The sequence below is a fragment of the Antedon mediterranea genome, chromosome 8, assembly GCF_964355755.1.
Source record: "Antedon mediterranea chromosome 8, ecAntMedi1.1, whole genome shotgun sequence".
NCBI classification, from domain to species: Eukaryota; Metazoa; Echinodermata; class Crinoidea; order Comatulida; family Antedonidae; genus Antedon; species Antedon mediterranea.
Genome location: NC_092677.1, coordinates 4,877,341 through 4,899,695, shown reverse-complemented (window position 1 = coordinate 4,899,695; position 22,355 = coordinate 4,877,341). Strand labels below are relative to the sequence as shown.

The window sequence follows — 22,355 nt, the reverse complement described above, 5'->3', positions numbered from 1 at the left end:
ATACTATTATTATACATTGTATAATCAGTTATTATATCCTTATACATTAATTCTTTTATTTCTAAAACTTGTTTAAATGAAAAGCAAAAACAATATTCATTAAAAATTGTTAAAATTAGGCCAAAAAATATACCAATTTCATCAAAATGCTGTAATGGTAACAGACTTCTCAATACCTTTCAAATGATCACTATAACATACAAAACACAGAGAGTAACAATAGCTTATTGATTATAATTATTTGTATGCTAATATTTCAATGAAGCATTAAAGATCAAAATACTTACAAACAACGAGCAGTAACCATAGGAATAGGAACAAACCAACAATTATCACAACAATCAGAATGATGTAGAATGATTTTAAATCTGAAAAAACAATAAAACATAATTATTAATATCAACATATTATGGAATTCATAGAAACATTTCTTAGAAATTGAATCATTAGTAAACAATTTAACTCATAAAATCTACTATAAAATACAAATTAATATAAAATAAGTAATATTTTATTCTTCTATTCAATGAAGGTTATAACTTATTCACAACAAAATTACTAAAACAATCCACTTCACTTAATGTAGTAGAGATCATAAATAAAAATAAGCAGTTTTATTTTGGATGTGATGTTTAACAATAGCGGGAGTGCTATCAATCAATCAATCAAAGTAACATTTATTTCTCTTGTCTTTCATAGAAAATAAAAATTAACAGTAAAAATTATTAAAATAAGAGGGGCAACATTCCTAAAAAGCAAAGCTTGTATAAGGCAGCCCATAGAAACTGAAAAAAAAAAACAGGACAACACGGGAACCGGAAACAGGACAAAAACAGTAATGAAGACTTTTAGATTCAGGGTACCGAAAAGACTAAATATCAAAACTACAATGAGTGAAAGGATAATTAAACATAACTAGATAAGAGGTGCCGTTTCAATTTAAAAGAAAAACTCTTCTTAGACAAAGCACTTTTTATATTAACTGGTACGTTATCCCAAAGTTTAGGACCAGTGAACTTAATGCTATGTTTAAAAGAAGTAGTTTTAAAAAAAGGAATACGTATTTGATTTGTACATGCAAAGAAACAAAAATGTAAATAAATAAGCATAACATTCATAAAAAAAGTACCTGTTATTAGTAACATAAAATAAACTAGTTGGTAAATGTATGCAAAATATATCTTACACTTAATTCCATTCATCCACAATGTAAAAATGTGTCTTTTAAACAAAAATAAAATGAACATTATAAACGCAATTCATGATTTTGTAGTATACTGTTGGGTATATTGTAGTATAACTTCAGTATTAATTGTACTGTATAAACGGACCATGTTTGAGACCTGTCTGTTGTCTTGCTTCCTCTTTTGCAGAACATTAAATATATTACCTTAAAATGGTTTATTTACCTGTATTACACTTCTCCATTGTTGTTGTTTCATTGAGATTCCCATTCTCTGCAAAACATGTAAAACTTGATGGACATATCTCGTCATCTATTTCTATAGTAGCTGTATTTTCTCCTTCCTTAACCACTTCTCCATCTTGTAATATCAATACTGATGATGGCGTGGGATGGCCCTCTGCTGTACATGTTGCAAAACCATCTTTAGATGTAAAAGTAACAACAATATCTGAAAGAAAGCAAACATTAACAGGTTTGTTTCCTTTTACTGAAATTTTCAATTTGAACAATTTAGCTTTACAGTGTAAACAACAGACAACAAGAGAAAATTAACATTGTTGTCATAAACTAGATTCTGTAGCAATTTTATTTTAACTTTACCATTATTAAAAAGTAGTCAATTATTCTCTTTTTTTTAATTACAATTACCATTTATATTTGGAAAACTTGGAACTTTGTATTTTCAATTTCTGATCTGTTATTCTGTATTCTGTCATTATTCACTGTATAAAATATACTGTATTTATTACACATTACAGACATAGATTTATTAATTTAAAATTAAATGTGTACATACAATATTCAATTGTGTGCAACTGTACTTTGACACTTGTCTTAGCATCATCTCCTTTAAACTGATCACTTTTTGCTTTACATGTATATCTCCCACCATCTTCTTCAGTAGCTGATTTAATCTTAAGAACTGACTCTGTACTGGTATTTGCAATCTCATATCTAGAAGGGTTGTTGGTGTTGGCTGTCTGTCCATCTTTATACCAAGTAATGTGAGGAATAGGATCACCATCAGGTTTACTACAGGTAAAGGTCACTGATTGACCTTCATAGACAGTGCTTGCTGAGGTATCAAGAATTGGTTGATCCAAGTCTGAGAAGTATCAAAACAGTACACAGTGTATTTATCAAAATGTATAGACTATTTAATTAAAAACATCAAAATAAATTGTTTGTTTGTTTGTTACTTACAATAAATAGTTAGCATAGATGGATTTAGTCTTTGAGTATCTCCATTTGTTGTTTGTATCTCACACTGGAATGTTCGTCCAGAATCATTTCTCATTGGCTGTGACAACACCAAATCAGCTTTCCCAGGTGTAACGGTTAATTTGAAACGCCTATTTTCTATCTTATCATCATTAACAAAACCATGATTAATAATTACTCTATCTTCATTTAGTTCATCCCATTGTATTGCAGATGTAGTAGAAGTAAATTGTGAATAATCACAAGAAATCACCACTTCAGTATCACCTTCTTTAGCTGTCTGGTTAAATTTTGTCTCCAATTGACCACATGCTTAAAATGAAATAACACCAAAGTTTAAATAGTGTATGGGATTTGAATATGGATATCAAATAAAAAAACAGCCTGATAAGACTGATAAGCATTAGTTCATACATTTACAACATGGCCTTTTTTTGTTACCTAAAAGTGTATAATTCAACTGACCTAATTATTTCTAAATTGGTACCCAGGTATCGAGATTCAAATGTGATCAATTAGTACTAGTAAATGAAGCAAGTTATAAGTTAGACCATACAATTAAACTTACTGTTTTTAGTATTATCCAACAATACTACAAACAAAAACAGGCCTGCAAGAGACTGAAAATAAAAATAACAATAATTATATATTAAACAATAATAGATTATAATTCACAACTCTGTCAACATTAATATTCAAAATCATGCATGCAATAGCATGGGCACAAACCCTGCTTGTTTTGATCCTTAAGGATAGTTAAGCAGTATTCGAAAGAAGAACAGATTTCACATGTTTGGAAAAGTCTGTGAGTTCCAACTGTTTAGAAAGTATATTTATATGTTTTGTCCAATGTGTGAAAGTTTTCTCAGTCTAGGCCACTTGTGTTTGGAGAACATGCATCAACTGCATTTTGGTTGGACCTCCCCACAAATACAATCGTAAAAGATTCATCTGGCAATGGTGACTCAAAACGATTGTCAGTGAAGCCGGCTTCATCCTTGTACCCAATAATGACAATTTTATATATGGTGTACCATACTGCAAATTTTATATCAACATATTGATTTTGCCATGGAATCTTTCAAACTGTTATTAATTTATTTTGTATTTAATCATTATTAATTATGATTAATCAAACAATGCCAAAACAAAAAATAAAACGAAAAAAAAAAGACCATTCAGTAGTGGACGTCCGTCTAGAGTGTGAATAAAATAGAAATATACATTTTTAAAATAGATAGGTTAGTTTCTAGGCCCTAGAACCGCCCTATTTATACGCCCCCTAGGCCTAGTTAGTACTTATTCAAGAAAGAGCACCTGTTAGTCCTACCCGGGCGAGAACAACTCAGTCAGCCTGCCCTTCTTGGACTGGTAGTTTTTTTAGCGCTATCTAAGTGCAAAACGCGAGTGAATGCAAAAACTACATTAAATACATAATATTTTATGCTAAACTGTGCTTACTTTATGTCTCGGTCTCCCGTTTCCCACACTCATTATTAATATAGCTCTACCCTCTAGGCCTAGGCTAGTAAAACGGTAACTTAAACTTGTACATAACATCAAAGAACCTACTACACTTTGATAACATAACAATTAACAGTCAGAGTTTGTTTATTTTAGTTGTCTTCCCCACCACCACTACGTTGAGGGTGTTTTAGCATGGTTCCCGGCGCGGCCCACTACTCTTCTTCATAAAGAAAGCGTGGTTCCTACAGCTTGGTTCCCACTAGCGACGCAACGCAAGGACGTAACGCAACGCAAGTGAATTGACCAATCACAAGCGATGGCTTATTCGCTTGTGATTGCTAACTCTCTATAACTTCGCTTGTCATTGGTTAAAACGCTTGTGTTGCGTTTACGACCTTGCGTTACTTACGTTCTACTGGGAACCACGCTTAACACAAAGTAAAAGTGCAGGCTCCTCCATTTTTTTTTAAAATCAAATGTTTTAAATCATAATTTGTTACATTTATTAGTTTGCCTTAATTATGTCATGGTAGCGTTATTTGGAGTCAGTATATAGGCCTACTATGCTTAAAACAAAAATATTTTTGGAGTAAAATTTTAGAAAAAGGGTGAAAATGGTTATACAAGGATACAAGGATACAAGGAAACTTTATTCATCCCAACTATGGAAATTGTGTTGCTGTCTTATTACAATGCCGTAAAGAAAAGAAAAAAGATAGACATAAAACGTAAGTGTGATAATAATAGTAATAATAACAAAAATACTGTATTCAATAAACTCCCCTATCTTTGAAATCTTTCATTATAGTCTCGTATGGCCCTTGGGAGAGGAAGGAGAGACGATGGCGTTCAGTGGATCCCCGTGGCGGCCTCAGTCTACCACTACGTTCCATAAGGCAGTCGGCAATGTCCGAGTTAAGGGGATGACTAACATCATTCCATATCACTCTAAACATATTGCGCAACTTAACCGTTCATGATAGACCGATTCCACCACAGGTAATTCACATCCAACCATCCTCCCTGCCCTCCTCACCAACCTGTCTATTCTATCCCTATCTCCCCTACCAACATTCCCACCCCAACCCACCATTCGATAAAGTAAATAGAGGCTTTTTATTAAAGTTTAACCCGACATTTTAGAAAATCGAATGAATCATGAATCACAGTCCCTATAATAACTGATGAAACCATTTTTTTATGTATTTTTTATTATTAAATATACGTGGTTATATCTGAAATTATCGCAAAGCAATAAAGTATGCCGATAACGATCGAAACCACGACCGGTGAAGATCCCGATTGTCAATGATTGTTATTTCGTTCAAAACAAAGAAAATCAATGTTTACATTAAGAAACTGATCATTGTAAATGTGTTTATAATTACAACATTCATGCTCACAGATGGCCTATTTTTATTTCTTATAGATATGGCGTTATGGTTGACGTTGCTAATTGTTATACAGCATTCTTTATTCGGTAAAGTATATTACACTCTAGTGGTATTTCTTAATATCGTAATTCTATTAGTTTTATTATTAGTTGGTGCTGTCGTATAACAGACAGACATACTGTATAGTTAAATAGTTAAAATAAATGCGTGTTATGGTTGAAATTACAACAGCAGGGAGTAGATAGATAGTAGACACACAAAAACATGTTTATAAGGACGATAAGGACAACATATTAGCCGTTTAGATTTTTTCTACAGAAAAACAATTAGAACAGTTTTCGTGTCTTAATGAAATGTTTCCAAGTCCAATTTAAACGTCATTGAAAAATAAAAATTCATAAATGTTTTAATCTGATTTTACGATTAATGTTGCTTATCAAAACACCTTAGTATATCATGTATTAGTATTTTTGGTATTTTTTTCTTTTTGTTAGAATCACATGGACAGTCGGTGACAGCATCTGACCAAAAAGCAAAAGAGGGTGACGTTGAAGGGGTAATAATTTGTGATTATTCTCAAGTTATGTCTACTACACCTGATGTAATACAATGGGATGAACTACATGAGGGGGTAATCATTAATCCTGGTTTTGTTAATAAGAACAAGATGGAAAATGATCGTTTTAAGTTAAACATAACACCTGGTAGAGCTGACTTGGTGATGTCACAGCCAACCAGAGGTGATTCTAAACGAGCATTTCAATGCAAGATTCGAGCAAAAAATGGGAACATTGAAATGTCAAACCAATCGTTACTAACTGTATATTGTAAGTAAAATTAATGTCATTATTCTAAAAAAATTGTTTTTTTCTTTCATTTGTAAATAAATAATATCTGAAATGTATGAAGACAATTATTCTCGGCCTGGAAATCTACTTCGGTGGTTCATGCAGATGCCGGCACTGCATGTCATCGGTACATTACGCTACACGATTAGTAGCTATATATCTGAAATCCCCTCTGACATTCACCAAAAGATTGCTATCAGTAAATGTCCGACTAAATTGAAATAATAATAAATATCATTCTTTATTTATTAACTGTCACATTGCAGTACTATTTTATTATGTTTTTACAGACTTGGATCAACCTCTTCTTAATGTGTCATCAGGTTCTGCATATAAGTGTCATTCCGTGACCTTTACATGTAGTAAACATGATGGTGACCCTATTCCTGACATTACGTGGTATAAAGATGGACAGACAGTCAATATAAATGAAACTTCTAAATACGTAACAGCAAATAACAATGTAGAGTCAGTGCTTGTAATTAAATCAGCTACTGAAGAATATGGTGGGAGATATGCATGTAAAGCACAAAGTGACCAGTTTAAAGGAGAGGATGCTAAAACAAGTGTTGGAAGACAGCTAACCATAATTGGATATTGTATGTCCAAATTGAATTTTAAAGTAATAAATCTATAACACATATATTTATTATTTATATGCAGCTGAATGATGACATAATAAAGAATAACAGATCAAAAATTGAATTTTGTAAAATCACTTTCTAGAGAAAATGTTTTCTATATACTGTACATAATTAATCTCCATTCAGAAATGGCACGTGACAATGTTTTGATAATACTAATTTTAATAGGCAATACAAGTTTCATAACATAATGCTCAAGAAAAATATTCAAATTTCACAAAATAATTTATAAACATGCCACATCAGTATTACTAGTATCATATTTTTGTTTAGATATCACTGTTACTTTTACATCTGAAGATGGTGTAGCAACATGTACAGCAGAGGGCCATCCCAAGCCATCATCAGTATTGATATTACAAGATGGAGAAGTGGTTAAGAAAGGAGAAAACATCGCAGCTATAGAAATTGATGAAGAGATATGTCAATCAACTATTACATGTTATGCCGAGAATGGAAAGCGTAGCAATACAGATACTCTAGGCCTACAGAACTGTAATATAGGTAAAATTCACCCCGAACTTGTTTCTGGACACATTTTATACTGTAGAATACTCTAAGGTGTATAGTATAATGTAATACAGTAATGTATATTTCAATATTTAACATTGTATATTTATAATTTATAGGTGGTTGTTCGTATGCAATAAGTATATTGATAACTATAGCAGTTACTGCTGCAATTCTTGGCTTGGTTCCGATGTTTATAACCCGTTATATTTATGTAAGTAATTTTAAATAAACATGATGTTGACCTTTTTAAACTTAAAAATAAATAAGTAAGTAAACTTAATCTTTTATTAGATCTATTTTATATTGTTTATTATTGTTTCTATTAAGCTAAAACAAATACAAGAAATAACTTCAAAGTGCCAAAATCATCAATATCAAGCCTTGCAATTGTCTTCAAATACTGGAGAATACAAAGATCTCAACAAAGGTCCTACGATGGAGGCTAGTGCTACCAGGATGTCAACTAAAGCAAGATCCATGGCCAGAATACAGGTAAACCTTTTCCGAGACATTTAAAAAAAATCTCTACTCGTGTGTAACAATTCAAACTTAAGTGTTACCATTATTTCTTATTCAAGTAAAGATTAAAGAAATTTTTATTTATTATTTTAAAGAGATACAAACTATATAAAACACCATATTGTTTTAACAGAGAGAAGTAAGGGAAATCGATGGTCGACACCATCAGTACCAAGATCTGCAAGTTTCGGATGTCACCATAGATGACAAGGGACATGACAAGCCAATTGAGGTATAGGCCTAATAAAGTAGTTCAGTGTGTATCACAATATTGGGAGACGGGGGTTAAACTTGTGTGTATACGGGACACTATTAAATGACCGATGAAAGCATTATACCTCTTTTTAGTAGCATAAAGTTATGTGTAATTGAGAGCGAAAAGTATAAGCGTGACCTAAAATATATTATACAAGTTACACAACTAAACATCAATTTATTTTTAATAATAATATATCGTATAGTATTATGTTGTATTTTTTCTGCCCAACATTTTATTATTGTAACTTTCGCTTGTTTCTGATAGCCTAGGCGTAAAGTTAATTAGCTTATTAGCTTCCTTCCACATACTATATTTTAAAGTACTATTGAACTTGTTAATGTAATTATTATCATATGTTTTTTATATATATTTGTGCATAATTTATTGAATAAACGAAATAAACTAAAAATGTTAACAGCATTTGTTTGATAGAGAGGAGTAATAGAGCCTGAACGTCAAGGTCATCAGTACCAAGATCTGCAAGTTAATTCTGCAAAAAATGATGTCGACTTAGATGACGAGGACTATGTTAGACCCACGTCTAATAAAGTGGTATGTAGGCCTATCGCAAAAGTAACAATTTTAGTATATTCAAGTTACACAATACTCAGCATTTGATTAGTTCCTAATAATATAAAAATAGGTAATCAACGAAAATGGTTACCATTTAGCTACAAGAACATCAATATTTACACAATCATCATCTATTGTTTAACAGAGAGAAGTAAGAGAAATCGAACTTCACCATCATCAGTACCAAGATCTGCAGGTTTCGGAAAACTCTGATATCGCCATAGATGACGATGGATATGCCAAGGCCATTGAGGTATAATGACGTAGTACTATATATCACAAAGTTGGTTGCAGGGGCGGGGTTAAACATTTTAGTATACTCAAGTGACACTATTTTAACGTATAGTCCCTAATATCCACATGACCGATCAATGCGTTACAGAAGAAGATACAGCACGTCTAATTAACAGCGGGAAATAAAATCGTATCTTAAAGTCAATTGTGCTAGTTAAATTTTTTCTTCTTCTGATAATATATAAGTATTAATTAGTAATTAGTATATAAGTACCACAACAACATCAATGTTACTAACAAACACCATTTCTTTTTCAGACAGGAGTAAGAGGGCATGAACGTCAACGTCATCAGTACCAAGATCTGCAAGTTAATTCTGCAAACAGTGATGTCGACTTAGATGACGAGGGATATGTTAGACCCACTTCTAACAAAGTGGTACGTATCGCAAAAGTAACAATTTCATTATACTCAAGTTACACGTGTTAAACTCAACAATTGATTAGTCCCAACAAAAAATCCCAGCAAGAAGAATTTAGTTTTGAGCGAGTTGAAAGCAACATCCTAGCTAAGTTCAATAGGGAGTTGCTACAATTAGTCAAGTTCAAATTTAGTTTTTAGTTTAAACAAACGTTTGCTCATAATCAATGATAAATATTATTATTGTCTCTACAGGAAACAGGAGAAGAAATTAAAATAGAACTCCAAAACCAAGGACTGGTTTCGACAAATAGTGTAGGCTTTTACGAAGAGCCTCATTATGGTGTTAATAGTACGTCCAATAAAGGAAAAGTTGCAGAATCACATTATTGTCAACAGATAGGCATATAATACTAATATTCATGCTCAACATATATGCATCCAAACAGTTAAACATATTTCCATGTTTCCGCCAACGTGAGGTAAATCAAACAAAAAATGTAATTGTACATTAAATGGCAATGCCAGTAAAAGGTTTTGGCAGATGTCCGATTACGAGAGGTCACGGTGGTACCAAATGCACTGATTAGATAGGACTCGGAACAAACGTGCTCTTTGAAGAATGTCTATAATTAAAAGGTGTCCATTTCAAGAGGTGTCCAAAAAGCTTAATTGTAGTACACATGAATAGTGAAGTTATTCATTATGTAAGATAAAAAATGAAGATAAAGATAAATCAAATAGGCCTAGTAGGTAAAACGAAAGCATTTGAAAACAATAATTAAGCTTTAGTGATTAGGTATAGATGATTTATAATGCAGACATTCAATTTCATGGAATACTCATGGAGGAAATATTTTTTATTTCCAAATAAAGATGTCTGCAAACCGGTAGAGAAAACTATCGAAACCTGTAAACTAATAGAAAGTTGTTACTGTATACGGAAACAATAATATTACGCAAACAATACAATAGCTGCAATGGTTTCGTTAATCGTGTGTACCATTATCGTAGATACTTTGATATGCACGACCTAATATGTGGGCCTAATCATTTGATATTACCTGCAGTTTGCAATCAAGGCAATGTTTTACAACTCCATGTATCCACCACTTGCAGGAAGGAAATACATTTAATTTTTATAATACTATATTAACAACGATAAAATGATATTTTGTCAATGTTATAATAATATATATAATTGATTTTAATGTTTTATTTATTGCTGATTTTTAAATAACAATGTCTATATTACTGCTATAATAAAGAATTTGACAGATTATTTTAAATACATACAGTATAATACGTATAATAACCAGAGGAATTTAATTTGAAGAAAAAATACTGAAAAAAATTACATTGATGCAGGTATCAGTAGTAGCTGGATCTCAACGGTGATACAAATAAAATAAGAACAAAACTAAATCAAAACGATAAAGTAAAATCAGCCAGAAACATTTGAAGAGCTTTCAGGCAACACTATCCTTCATCAGTGCTTCTATAACCAATATATAATAATAACTTTACGTTTCAAGTTGGAACCATGTTGGAAACAAACTTAATTTTATAATATCAAATACTAAAACAACTATAAAATTATAGTTTGTCAATGTTATAATAGTATATAATTGAACTTAATGTTTTATTTATTGCTGATTTTAAATAAAACAATGTCTATATAATAATTAATAATAATTTTAGGTTTCAAGTTGGAACCATGTTGAATTTTATTAAAAGTTTGGTAAATTTTTTCAACATTTGGGCAAATAAAATTAGATTATGTCAATCCAATATAATAGGAAAATTATACTGTTTTGGAAATAAGATTTACCAGTAGAATAACTTAATTAAGTTAGAAATCAGGATTAGGATGAAAGGAATGGTCAAAATAGTGATTAAATTAAATTATAGTCATTTTTTTTCTAAATATATATATAATTATATCTATAACCAATACAGTGCATACTTTTTACACTACATAAAAGCAAAAAAAAAAAAAATTTGGTATTTCTAAAATGATGGCACCTGGAATTAGAAAAGTCAATGCAGCATTACTAATTTTAGCAAAATATAAAACCCACTAATTGAAGTGCGTTTCAATGTTTTAAAAGCATTAAATCAAAGTTTATATTAACATTTTTCTAAAATCTAAAATAACAGTAAAACTGTTTAAAATTCAATTAGAAAAAACTACTATTTACTTTTTTATTCCAAATTAAATGTGTCGCAAATGTTTTTAAAGTATTAGATCTAAAGTCTAAAATCACAATACTGTCAGAATTTTTTTCGTCTGATTATTTGATTAGTATTCAACCACCTAAGCTACTTCCTTATACAGATTATGTGACCTAGTACTTTTATCCTACTTTTTTACATTGTAAATTAAGGTTGGAAATGGAAAAAGCGTATAGTAATGTGTGGTATTCTATAAAAAATTAATATTATCCAAATCAAGAAATAAAATGTATTTGACTTTGATGTACATGTTAAGGTATTCTTTGCATATGTGTTCATCTGATTTTTAGATACAAATAAATTGAGTCTGTAATTAGACAGAGTTGACCCTCTAGAGGTCAATCCGTTTAATGATGAAGCTGTCCAAGCAGGACAGCAAAACTATTTTTGCTAATTTCTGCTTCTTTTTTTTCGAAAAGAATTGTCAATTTATGTGTTGGTGTTTTTACTGCTATTCTGTTGTACTGTACAATTGGTATTTTGCATAAGCATTGATGTTTTTTAGCGTAAATTAACCGATCACTTTAAAATATTTTATTTTAATGTCCATATAAAGGTAGTATTAGGTTTTTACAGTGTATTTTATTTTACTTTTTAATTTATGTTGCTAATGATTCAGCAAATTTGGTGTTTTAAAATATAGAAAAAGTGAGAGTAAACATGCACACTACTGTACATTGATGATATATCACATCAGAATTATTAAGCCTTACACTGCAAACAACCAAAGTGCATGTAAACCAGGTTAATTCATAATTACATTTACATAATTTCTTTGTTAGAAATCAACTGCATTCCAATATTATAACCCTCTGTATCTGAACCATAACTGTAAACACACACTATTCCTTCTGCTTCTTCTTTCCCTTCTTTTACACTGTAGTAAGCTAGGTCACATTCTTCTGTATTCACCGCACCTAGTGTATAAAACTGACACCAGGTTTTACAGCCATCTTCACTTAAGTAAAGTGTAAGATCCTTATTTGTCTCATTTCCATGACTTGCCATTGCTATTTGGTAGAACTCATTTGTCTTTGTTGGTAAACGTAAAATACCACCCTAGATAATAATATAATCCAAAATAACATTAAAATTATCATATAAATTAATATTAAAGCAAATAGAGTTAAACCAACAAGTACATCAAATAATTGCAATTTAAACATCCTTTAAATAATGTTAAAGTAAGCATTTCATATTTGTTGAATGGAGAATATTTGAGTATGAGTTTATGTCAGTTCAATAGAGCATTCAATCTTTCAACTCATGAAATATTCTTTATTCATTTTATTATTTCATATAAGATGATAAATCATATAAAAAAACTTGTTACAGTTTAGTTTGTTTATATGTGGATGCTCAAGTAAGCCAAAAAGGGCCGAGTTTCCAACTCAAGATCATTCATTAAATATAACTTCAACAAATATAAAACATGATTGTAGAGTATACCTGGCACTCTGGATTTGCCTCTAATTGTGCATCCTCAGTCTTGACATCAAATGTTTTACATCCATCCTTCCCATATACATGGAAACGCTGTTTACAGTTCTCCAATGAACAGCTGATGTAAACATCATCATTTGCATATTCAACAACCTAATGAACAAATCACATTACTATATATGACACAGTGGCACTAAAATGTTGTAATTAGAAATGAAACCCTGGGAATGTTCAAGTTTCTTACTTGTATGTGTCCTCCCAAGGTAGAATATTGTAGTTTAACAGCAGGTACAATATCCCAGGTGTCACCATCATTAGTACTTGTCATCACTAACAATTTTTCTGGAAAATAAACAATGAACAAATAAACAATTGTAAGCTCTCTCTCTCAAATTGACAAATAAATATTTGGTCTGTGAAATATGAATTAGTCAGATTCAAAGCCATGTATGGCAAGTCAATTTCAATAAGTAACAATCTAATACAAACTAATACTAACTCATAACATCTATGTGTAAGCCTTTCAAATCAAATTGTACATCTTCTGGTTCTGTCCAGTTGACTCCATTATCTGCAGATTTCATCCTTATTATCTTCCTTACTTTTGTGGTGTTATCTTGTTTAACACACATTAGAATCAATTTTCCATTTTTCTTATCTGTCACAATTGGTACTACATGCTGAAAACTGTATAGTAAATTTGTAGAATTATTGTTAAAAACAAATGTTTACATTATTAGAATCAACTTTGTACACTTTTTCGTTTTCTCATTTTGTTTAAATACAATTTACAAATGTTCTTTGATATTAATGTCATTGGTAATAGCAAATGAAACAAAATGAATAATTGATTACTTATCTAAATGTATGAAACATAATAACCAGCAAACAATGTTAATCGCTTGGTCAACTTAAGTCAAACCTCAATATAATTACCTTGTTTCCTTTTCATGTAAAATAACTCTTGGTTCTTCCCATTCAATCAAACTCTTGCAATTTAATTTTCCTCCTCTCATTATTACATCTGAGTTACTTTCCTCACAAAAGATGATAAAATGAAAATTTATGAAGACTACTGCAGGGTGTCTAAAAAAAGAAAAATGTAGAGACGCATAAATTTCAGAAAAATTTCAAGATAATTCAATAACTTATTTTTATTTATAAGTTATTTTAAAGTTAAATTCAGAAAACGACAAACCTAGATGTTGACTTTTGAAAATAAAATAGACTAAAACAATAATTAGGATTTTGAATGGAAATCAATTTACCTGTATGTATTTACTTGTTCAGTAAACACATCGCCTATAAAAAGAAGGGGGAGAAAATGAAAATACAGGCGAGAGGTCATATTTTTTTCTTAGGCCAGCCATTAATATCAAATGGATGTTATTGAAGTGTAAAATGACTAGTCATCGTTCCAGCTTAATTTCAAAGGGGGTCTTAAAATAGGCATAATATTCTATTGTTAGCTTTAACTGCTAACTTCAAGTACAATTGTATATTTCCTGTCTTTCTTTAACTTCCACTTCACACATATATTCTCTTGCATATTCAGATTTAACATTTCTGATCTCAAGATGCGTCTTGTTCTTACTATCATATACACATTGATAGCGTGAATTTGGATCAGGCGACTGCAATGATGACTGCAGCTGCTTTGCTTCATCCTGCTTCCACTTGACATTGAATATTGCAGCAGAATCATCATCTGGGTTTTGAAACAATTTATCATTCACACTTTCATTGGAAAACCCATCAGGAGAATCACTGCCTTCTGTAAAAACAAGCAAATATAATAATTCTTTAAACAAAAGCAATTCTTTCAAAGAAAATTGTGGATAAATCAAAATAATTTTGCTAAAAAATGTGTAATTTACTCTTTTACGCCTTTGGATGGAAGAGGAGGTGGGGGGCTACATCAATATTCAAAACTAGGCTTTAGCAAGGTCCACAAATGTTAATTTTAATAACCCTAAAACCCCTTGTGTACCTAAGAATAATTTTTTCTGTTTTTTTTAAAAACGCCCTTAATTGTTTGAAATTGTCACGAAAACCTACAATTGTACATTAATCCAGAGCCAATACAAACGGAAGTGCCGTAAAAACCAGTAAATAACTATACTACATTCGTGATTGGCCCGTCACATTTGTTTGTAAAAGATAAATTTCTTAATTTGTTTTTGTATTGGTGAAGGATAATATAAAAAGGATTCTAGCCTTTCCTTCTACGGCAGCAGACAGGTCATTCTTTTCCATTGTTAAAACTGGACCTGTAATAAAAAAAAATAGTAGTAGTTATATTATTATGATATAAACAGCGTCTTATGTAGAAAGTTTTATTTTACTTTTTTATTTTTTTGCACACAAAATTCAGGTAATAAAAGGCAATTAAAACTATTTAAAATTAATGAATAAGCCTTATTGTATGTAAAAACCCAAAACTCAGTCTCGTAACCTTAATTACAGTGCTTTAATAGAAATGACCCAACCATGTAATTTATTCTTATGCCAGCCTTTAATATCAAATAGATATTTATTAAAGTGTAAAATGACTAGTTATTGTTCACTATGTAATCATCTTCTTCTCCAGCTACAAAGTTGTTAATATCAACATAAACCTTACTCTTATCCACAAATGCACTTGATGTTGGACAAGATGACTTCCCATCAGGAGAATCACTGCCTTCTGTAAAAACAAGCAAATATAATAATTCTTTAAGCAAGAGCAATTCTTTCAAAGAAAATTGTGGATAATTCAAAATAATTTTTCTTAAAAATGTGCAATTTAGTATTTTACTCCCTTGGATGGAGGAGGGCGGGTACACCCACATTCAAAACTGAGCTTTAGAAAGGCCCACAAATGTGAATGTCACTAACCCAAGAAACCCTTGGGTACCGTACCTGATAATATTTTTTTTAGTTTTTTCGAAAACACCCTTAATAATTCGAAATTGTCATGAAAACCTGCAATTGTACATTAATCCAAAGCCAATAGAAACGGAAGTGTCGTAAAAACCAGTAAATTGCTATACTAAATTCGTGATTGGCATGTTACACTTGTTTGTAAAGATACATTTCTTAATTTGTTTTTGTATTGGTAACATATAAGTTTTGGCAAGGCCCACGCATTTCACTGTTTACTAACCCAAGAAACCCTTCGGTACCTGAGAAATTGTTTTTTTAAAACGCCCTTAATTGTTTGAAATTGTCACGAAAAATTGTACATTAATCTAAAGGCTATACAAATGGAAGTGCCGTAAAAACCAGTAAATAGCTATACTAAATTTGTGATCGGCGTGTTACACTTGATTGCATTTGTTTTTGTATTTTGGTGACATATAAAAAGGAATTCTAGCCTTTCCTTGTTTTACGGCAGTGGTTACCATTGAAGCTGTAATAAAAGAACAGTAGTAGTTATTTTATTATGACATAAACAGCATTTTAAGTAAAAGTTTTATTTTATTTTGCACTCGTGTAAAGTTATAAAATTCATTTCGATCGTTGGGTTATTTTATTTAAAAGGCTGTTAGTGTTTGTTTAGTTGTTTGAATGGGTGCTAAATATCTTCGGTCATCAGCATTGACTAAGATTGTTCCAAGTTGGGGTTGCCAATGGGTACCGTCAAGCCAAGCTCGTGAGCAGAAAGATGAGCAGAGCTGTATTCATCTAGCTTATAAAGTTGTTTGTGGTGAAAGCGATTGGTGTAGAAGATAGATGAACTGTGCTCTATATGTATAAAAGCAGCTTTACTTTTTGTCAAACATTTACAATTAACTGATAATACTTAATTTGCATGACTAGTATGTACTATAATACATTGTCGTTTACAGAAACAAAATAAATAGAAACGATGATTCAACTAAAATTGTGGTCACACAAAATGAGTGCAAATTTTTTATTTGGACTCATTTAAACAAACCCAATTTATGTATTTTGTATGTAACATTAGGTTTGAGGGATGGGGAAGAGCATGGGTACAAAGTAGAACAATTTTTAAATATATTCTTTATCCACTCATTGACGAAATATTTTTCATGTTTTATAGGCCTATCAATAATATACCACTAAATACAGTAGAACATTTGCGATTTAATACTTTGTGTTAAAACTGTCACTGTCATAGTCGATTGAAATAGCATAGTACATGTAAAGATACACCACTACGACGTTTATATTTTTTAAATTATCAATACAAACGTTGAGAAGCAACTGTCAGTAATAAAGTTTATTTGTATATTATGAGTTTATATTATCTAACAGTAGGGCCTACCCACACTCACAGTAATAAATTTATTTGTATATGTGGTTATATCTAACAGTACCCACACTCACAGTAAGACGAATCAAATGGCGACCAAAAATGGTTAATATACGTATTTACAGTATTGTATTGCAATACTATATTTACAGATTTTAAGTTTATCCAAGGGCCAATAAATTTACCTACTTATCCTATATGGGGCAAATCGTTGAAATGAAATTCGTTTAACTTAATTTAATTAGTAAACAGGGTTACACGTGTCAGGATTTTTTCTAATGACAATTTACAACTCCACTCCCAAAGACTTGTAATAAGACTTTGTTTATGTAGAGCATCGTGTGTATATGTTTGTCTCGTGAACGGATTGCCACCTCTAAGAAGGATAGTGAATGAATTTGCTTATGGTTATCCTTGGCAATTTGCCTAAATATAAAAAAATAACAAAAAAACAAACAAAAAAAACATCAGGTGGTTAAAGTCAGTACCGAAAGTACGAACCAACTTTATATACCATCGAGTACACATTGTAGAAGTAACGCATGATTTACCGAATTTTGTCAATTTATATATAGGCCTAGATCAATTGATTATAGTTATTGGAATTTATTACTGTACCGGAACAAAAGTTCATATATCCTATATTTTTAGTCACATACTGTATGTGTTACCGGCGGAAACAAAATAAGCTATGGATCGTATTGCTGTTTGAATTGCTAGCTCGCTAAAATAGCATTTCCGGCAAACTAGAAGTGCCATTTATCATGAATGTTATGTGCAAAGTATCATTTCCGGCCATCTAAGGGTTTCATTTAGCAAAATTCACCTTGTGCCTACAGCTCTGTACTCCTCCCTTAAAAGTAGTCATAATGCCCTTGATTGAGAGCAATATTACCCATAAACTTAAAAATATTACATATGTTTATATTTTACTCATGACTTTCTACACAATCGTATTCAAATGTAAGAGTAATGATTTAAAAATCTTGAAAATGTAGTGAAAAATAATCAAATCAACTGGTTTTGCTAATATAAAAATGTATTGTTTTAAATAAAGCAAGTTTTAGAGCAGAGTATATTCTATTTACTACCCATATGCTGTTATCTTAAACTTTCTACACATTAACATACAACTGTTGCTATTTGTCTTTTAAATTAAAAAATCAATTTGATGGGGTACTGTGATCATGTGTATTGCAGGGTAGGCCTACTTCCAATAATAGTAAAATAATTGGCTCAATAAAACACAGTCTTCCCTCATTAATAAAAGACAAATTAAAAAATATAGTACACTTAATAAGCCAAAAATAACAGCACAAGTTTGTTTTGATTGTTTGAATGCATTCTCATGTTGACATTGAAAGTATACAGAATAATGTCAAAGTTTACCTTGTTCTTCTGGGTGTTCTGGTAAAAGTGTACTGCCTTCACAATCAGAACTTTTCTGAAAAAAAAAAGGAATTTATAAAGAATCTTGTTTTCAAACTATTAAACACTTTCACTAATTCTATGCTGTAGTTCTTTGTTACTGCATAGTAACTGGATAAAAGTAAAGTAATTTATTTAAATTAATAAGCTTCAACAAGAATTTGGGGACCACAGAAATTACACCCAAAATTAACAAAACTGTATTTTAGCATATTTACGAAACCCAAAAAAACACAACTATCAGCATGTTTAAAAATCAGGGGTGGGGGTCAGACCAGGCACTAAGCACATGAGCCACAGCCAGACCCCCCCCCCCCCCCTGCGTTGAAGCAAATCTTGGTAATTGACACCCCTATGGTCGGAAATGGTACTCTCGCACATAAATGAAATTAAACTCTCATGTATTGCCCAGCAAATCGGCAATCGTAATTTTCCACCAGTAAAGTCGATGGTTATACGAAGCTGTGCAGAACCACGCCTGTAAAATTGTGTAAAACTTTTAATTAAATCATAAATAATCATTATAGCCAACCTGGTTTGGTGAACTTGATTTGCTTACAAGTGGAAAATGTGCACCATCACATTCATCTTCTCCACTTCTGTAGTTAACACAAACAAATGTTTCTTTTAACTTTTGGTCATTGATATACCACCATAATTATATCATCAATTCAATGTTTAATTACAAGTGTCATAATGATGTACTCAATTTAATCAAAATAGAGTATGCAAATAAACTCACCTGCATGTATTCAGTTGGTTTTTATTGCGGTCTTATGAAATAAAAATGATTTGATTAAAATTGAATAATTATCTCATATCTCATATAGGATGGTAAACAATATTTATCTATTGTTATAAAATTACAAAATAATGGCATTTAGGTAAAATGTTTTACAAAAGAAACCTAACTCAATTGTCTAAAAAAAAACCTAAGATATAAATTTAAATTGAATTTGAATAATAATATTCATACACCTTACTATTTCACATATAAACACAAAAATATAACTAGACGAATTATACTGTAGGGTTAAATGCATTGATTTAAATACAGATAATTGATTTTTAAAATATATTGATTGATTTTGTCAGATCTTTAATTATTTATAATATATGAAAGATAGGTAATTGGTAACCCAAATACAATAGCCGGTATCACTGCACATCAAGCCATACAATCAAAGATCCCTCCACATAAGTTACCATTAATTGCATATTAAATTCAAAACATTTAATTTCGACAATCAAACAAAATCATTAACCTCCTTCTTTACAATGTTCATATATAAAGTTGAAAGTGTATACTTTGACAGTGCATCATTAACAAACTTGTTAAAGATATCATCAGTAAAAAATGATGATTCATTGCGGTATGTAATAATCTATCTATATTACCTGAAACCTATGAGTACCAAATTTGATTTAATTATGATACATGCTTGTATGAAGGTATATGATTACAAACGTGATTTCGTTCAATTTTTGATTGCGCACTGCAACATGAAAAGATAATCACATCGATTCCTGGCCATAAGGAATATACTCTGAAAAATTAACTTAGCTAGATGAAATTGATCTCAAAATAATTGACAGACAAAATAATGCTAAGGAAAGAATAAATACCTACAGTTTAGTACATATGTGAAAATTACGAAAACCTGCTTTAATTCTAATTTTTAACATGATCACGTCATCAAAAAAGAAACACGAAGATTACAATTTTGGAAGAAAATAATCTGAGAAACAACATATAACCATGTTGGAGAAATAATGTTGACAAATAGACAATAGATGCGCACTCTTTTAAATGTGATATACTATACGCAAAAGATGAAAATCCGACTTTTTTACTTCAATTGGCTTTGATAATACATTTTAACCATGGGAGTGACGAACTATTGTGTCAGCGTAGGAGAAAAGGCAAGAAGGAACGATATTGTGGACATTTATTATTGTTTAATTATTCATCTTGTGATAATATTGTATTTGGAAGGGGGGTTCTGGGATTTATTTGACAATAAGAAGATTGTTGATATTTTGTCTGGAAGGATTGGGAATTTGGGAAAGTGTATAAATTGTGTGGGGAATAGGGATACTGTATCATTGTTTGAGAATTGGGTGGGCTTTTTTTTGTGGGTTTTTTTTTTTGGGGGGGGGGGGGGTTGGATTATAAAGGAAGAATTGTTTGTCAAAGACTATTATTAAATTTACTTTTTACATTTATATGTGTACAGTTGTGGCTATTTACCGTTGTTTACCGGTGGTTACCAGATATTACATGTCCGAAAGAGCCGTAATTGCGGCTGTGTGACATTTATGGGGGGCTCGTCCGGGAGCGATTTGTAACCTAGCGTGAACATTGGTAGATGAAACAATTGTACGTGATTCTTGGAATGTCTATTTGCCATATTATTGATATACTGTATACTTATATTGGATACTTATACATATATATATATATATATATATATTTATTTTTTTTCTTAATGGATCTCACTAAAATTGTTGACGCAGGAAAAGCGTTGGGGTTAGATGGAGTGGAATTAAGAGAGTTTGTGGAAAAGAGAGGGGAAGCTGTCAGAGAGAGAGAAGAGAGAGCACTAGAGAGAGAAGAAAGAAACAGGGAGAGAGAAGAAAAAGAGCGAAACAGAGACAAGGAAGAGAGAGACAGAAGAGAGGTACTAGAGAAGGACGAAGCAGAGAGAAAAAGAGCAAGTGAAGAAAAAGAGAGAGAAAATGAAAGGGTGAAAGAAGCTGAAAATCAGGCCTATCTCATAGAAATGCAAAGGTTAGAAATCCAATTAGAGCAAGAAAAGAATCGGGCACGGCCAGGTGGTAGAGTATTACCCAATCCTGAGTCACGGGTTAAGGCCAGTAAACCTAAATTACCCCCTTTCCATGACCGAACAGATGACCTAGATGCCTATCTGAAAAGGTTTGAACGGTATGCGACTAGTCAGGAGTGGAAAGAAATTGAGTGGCCGGTTAACTTAAGTGCCCTACTAACTGGGAAGGCTCTCGAGGTTTATTCCAGGTTGTCTTCAGCTGAAGCTCACGATTACAAACTGTTGAAATTGGCTCTTCTAAAACGGTTTCAGTTAACCGCCGATGGATTTCGACATAAGTTACGAACAGCCAAGCCCGAATACGGAGAAAGCGGCCCGCAATTTGCTGCAAGGTTAAGCAATTATCTGGATAGGTGGATTGACCTAGCAGAGGGGGAAAAAACCTTTCAGGGGTTAAAAGATTTATTGCTGCGAGAGCAGTTTACCGATGGGTGTGGGAAGGATCTAGCTCTGTTCCTAAGGGAACGTCAACCGAAGACGATACAAGCGATGACTGAAATCGCGGAACCATATTTGGAAGCCCGTGGGGGTTATTTGGTAAATCAATAGAGTTTAAACAAAAAGAGCCTAATTCTCCTCAACTTTCCTCTAATAATGTTCCAAGTACATCTTCATCACAAAGCCTATCTAGTTTCCGTAGCCCAACTTGTTTTATATGCCATCGTGTAGGTCACTTGGCTAGAAATTGCAGAGCCTCAACTATGTATAAACCAAACCCTCCTCCAAAATGTTACAGATGCTTAAAAACAGGACACATTGCCAGAAATTGTAGACGCGCTGGGTTGTCTATTTCACCTCAAAAAGAGCCAAACGGCAGAGCTGCAACTAGGTATAAGCGAAACTCTCCTCCAAAGTGTTACCGAT

The 22,355-nt window shown here is 31.7% G+C and overlaps 2 protein-coding genes and 1 long non-coding RNA gene across 3 annotated transcripts; 2 read left to right on the top strand and 1 right to left on the bottom strand.

Annotated features, from left to right (window-relative positions):
- Nucleotides 1-267: 267 nt before the first annotated feature.
- On the bottom strand, nt 268-3,901 carry LOC140057174 (junctional adhesion molecule B-like). Its single transcript, XM_072102729.1, has 6 exons — nt 3,869-3,901; nt 2,976-3,027; nt 2,390-2,719; nt 1,983-2,291; nt 1,410-1,634; nt 268-368 (listed from the first exon to the last, which is right to left on the bottom strand). The coding sequence occupies exons 1-6, from the start codon at nt 3,899-3,901 to the stop codon at nt 268-270; spliced, it is 1,050 nt and encodes a 349-aa protein (XP_071958830.1).
- A 4,866-nt stretch (nt 3,902-8,767) lies between these two features.
- Nucleotides 8,768-9,712, top strand: LOC140056016 (uncharacterized). The gene is made up of 3 exons (XR_011846710.1): nt 8,768-8,877; nt 9,177-9,296; nt 9,534-9,712. It is a non-coding gene; the product is annotated as an uncharacterized lncRNA (long non-coding RNA).
- An 11,419-nt stretch (nt 9,713-21,131) lies between these two features.
- On the top strand, nt 21,132-22,040 carry LOC140057171 (uncharacterized). Its single transcript, XM_072102725.1, has one exon. It carries the CDS (start codon nt 21,132-21,134, stop codon nt 22,038-22,040), a length of 909 nt encoding a protein of 302 aa, XP_071958826.1.
- The last annotated feature ends 315 nt before the right edge of the window (nt 22,041-22,355 follow it).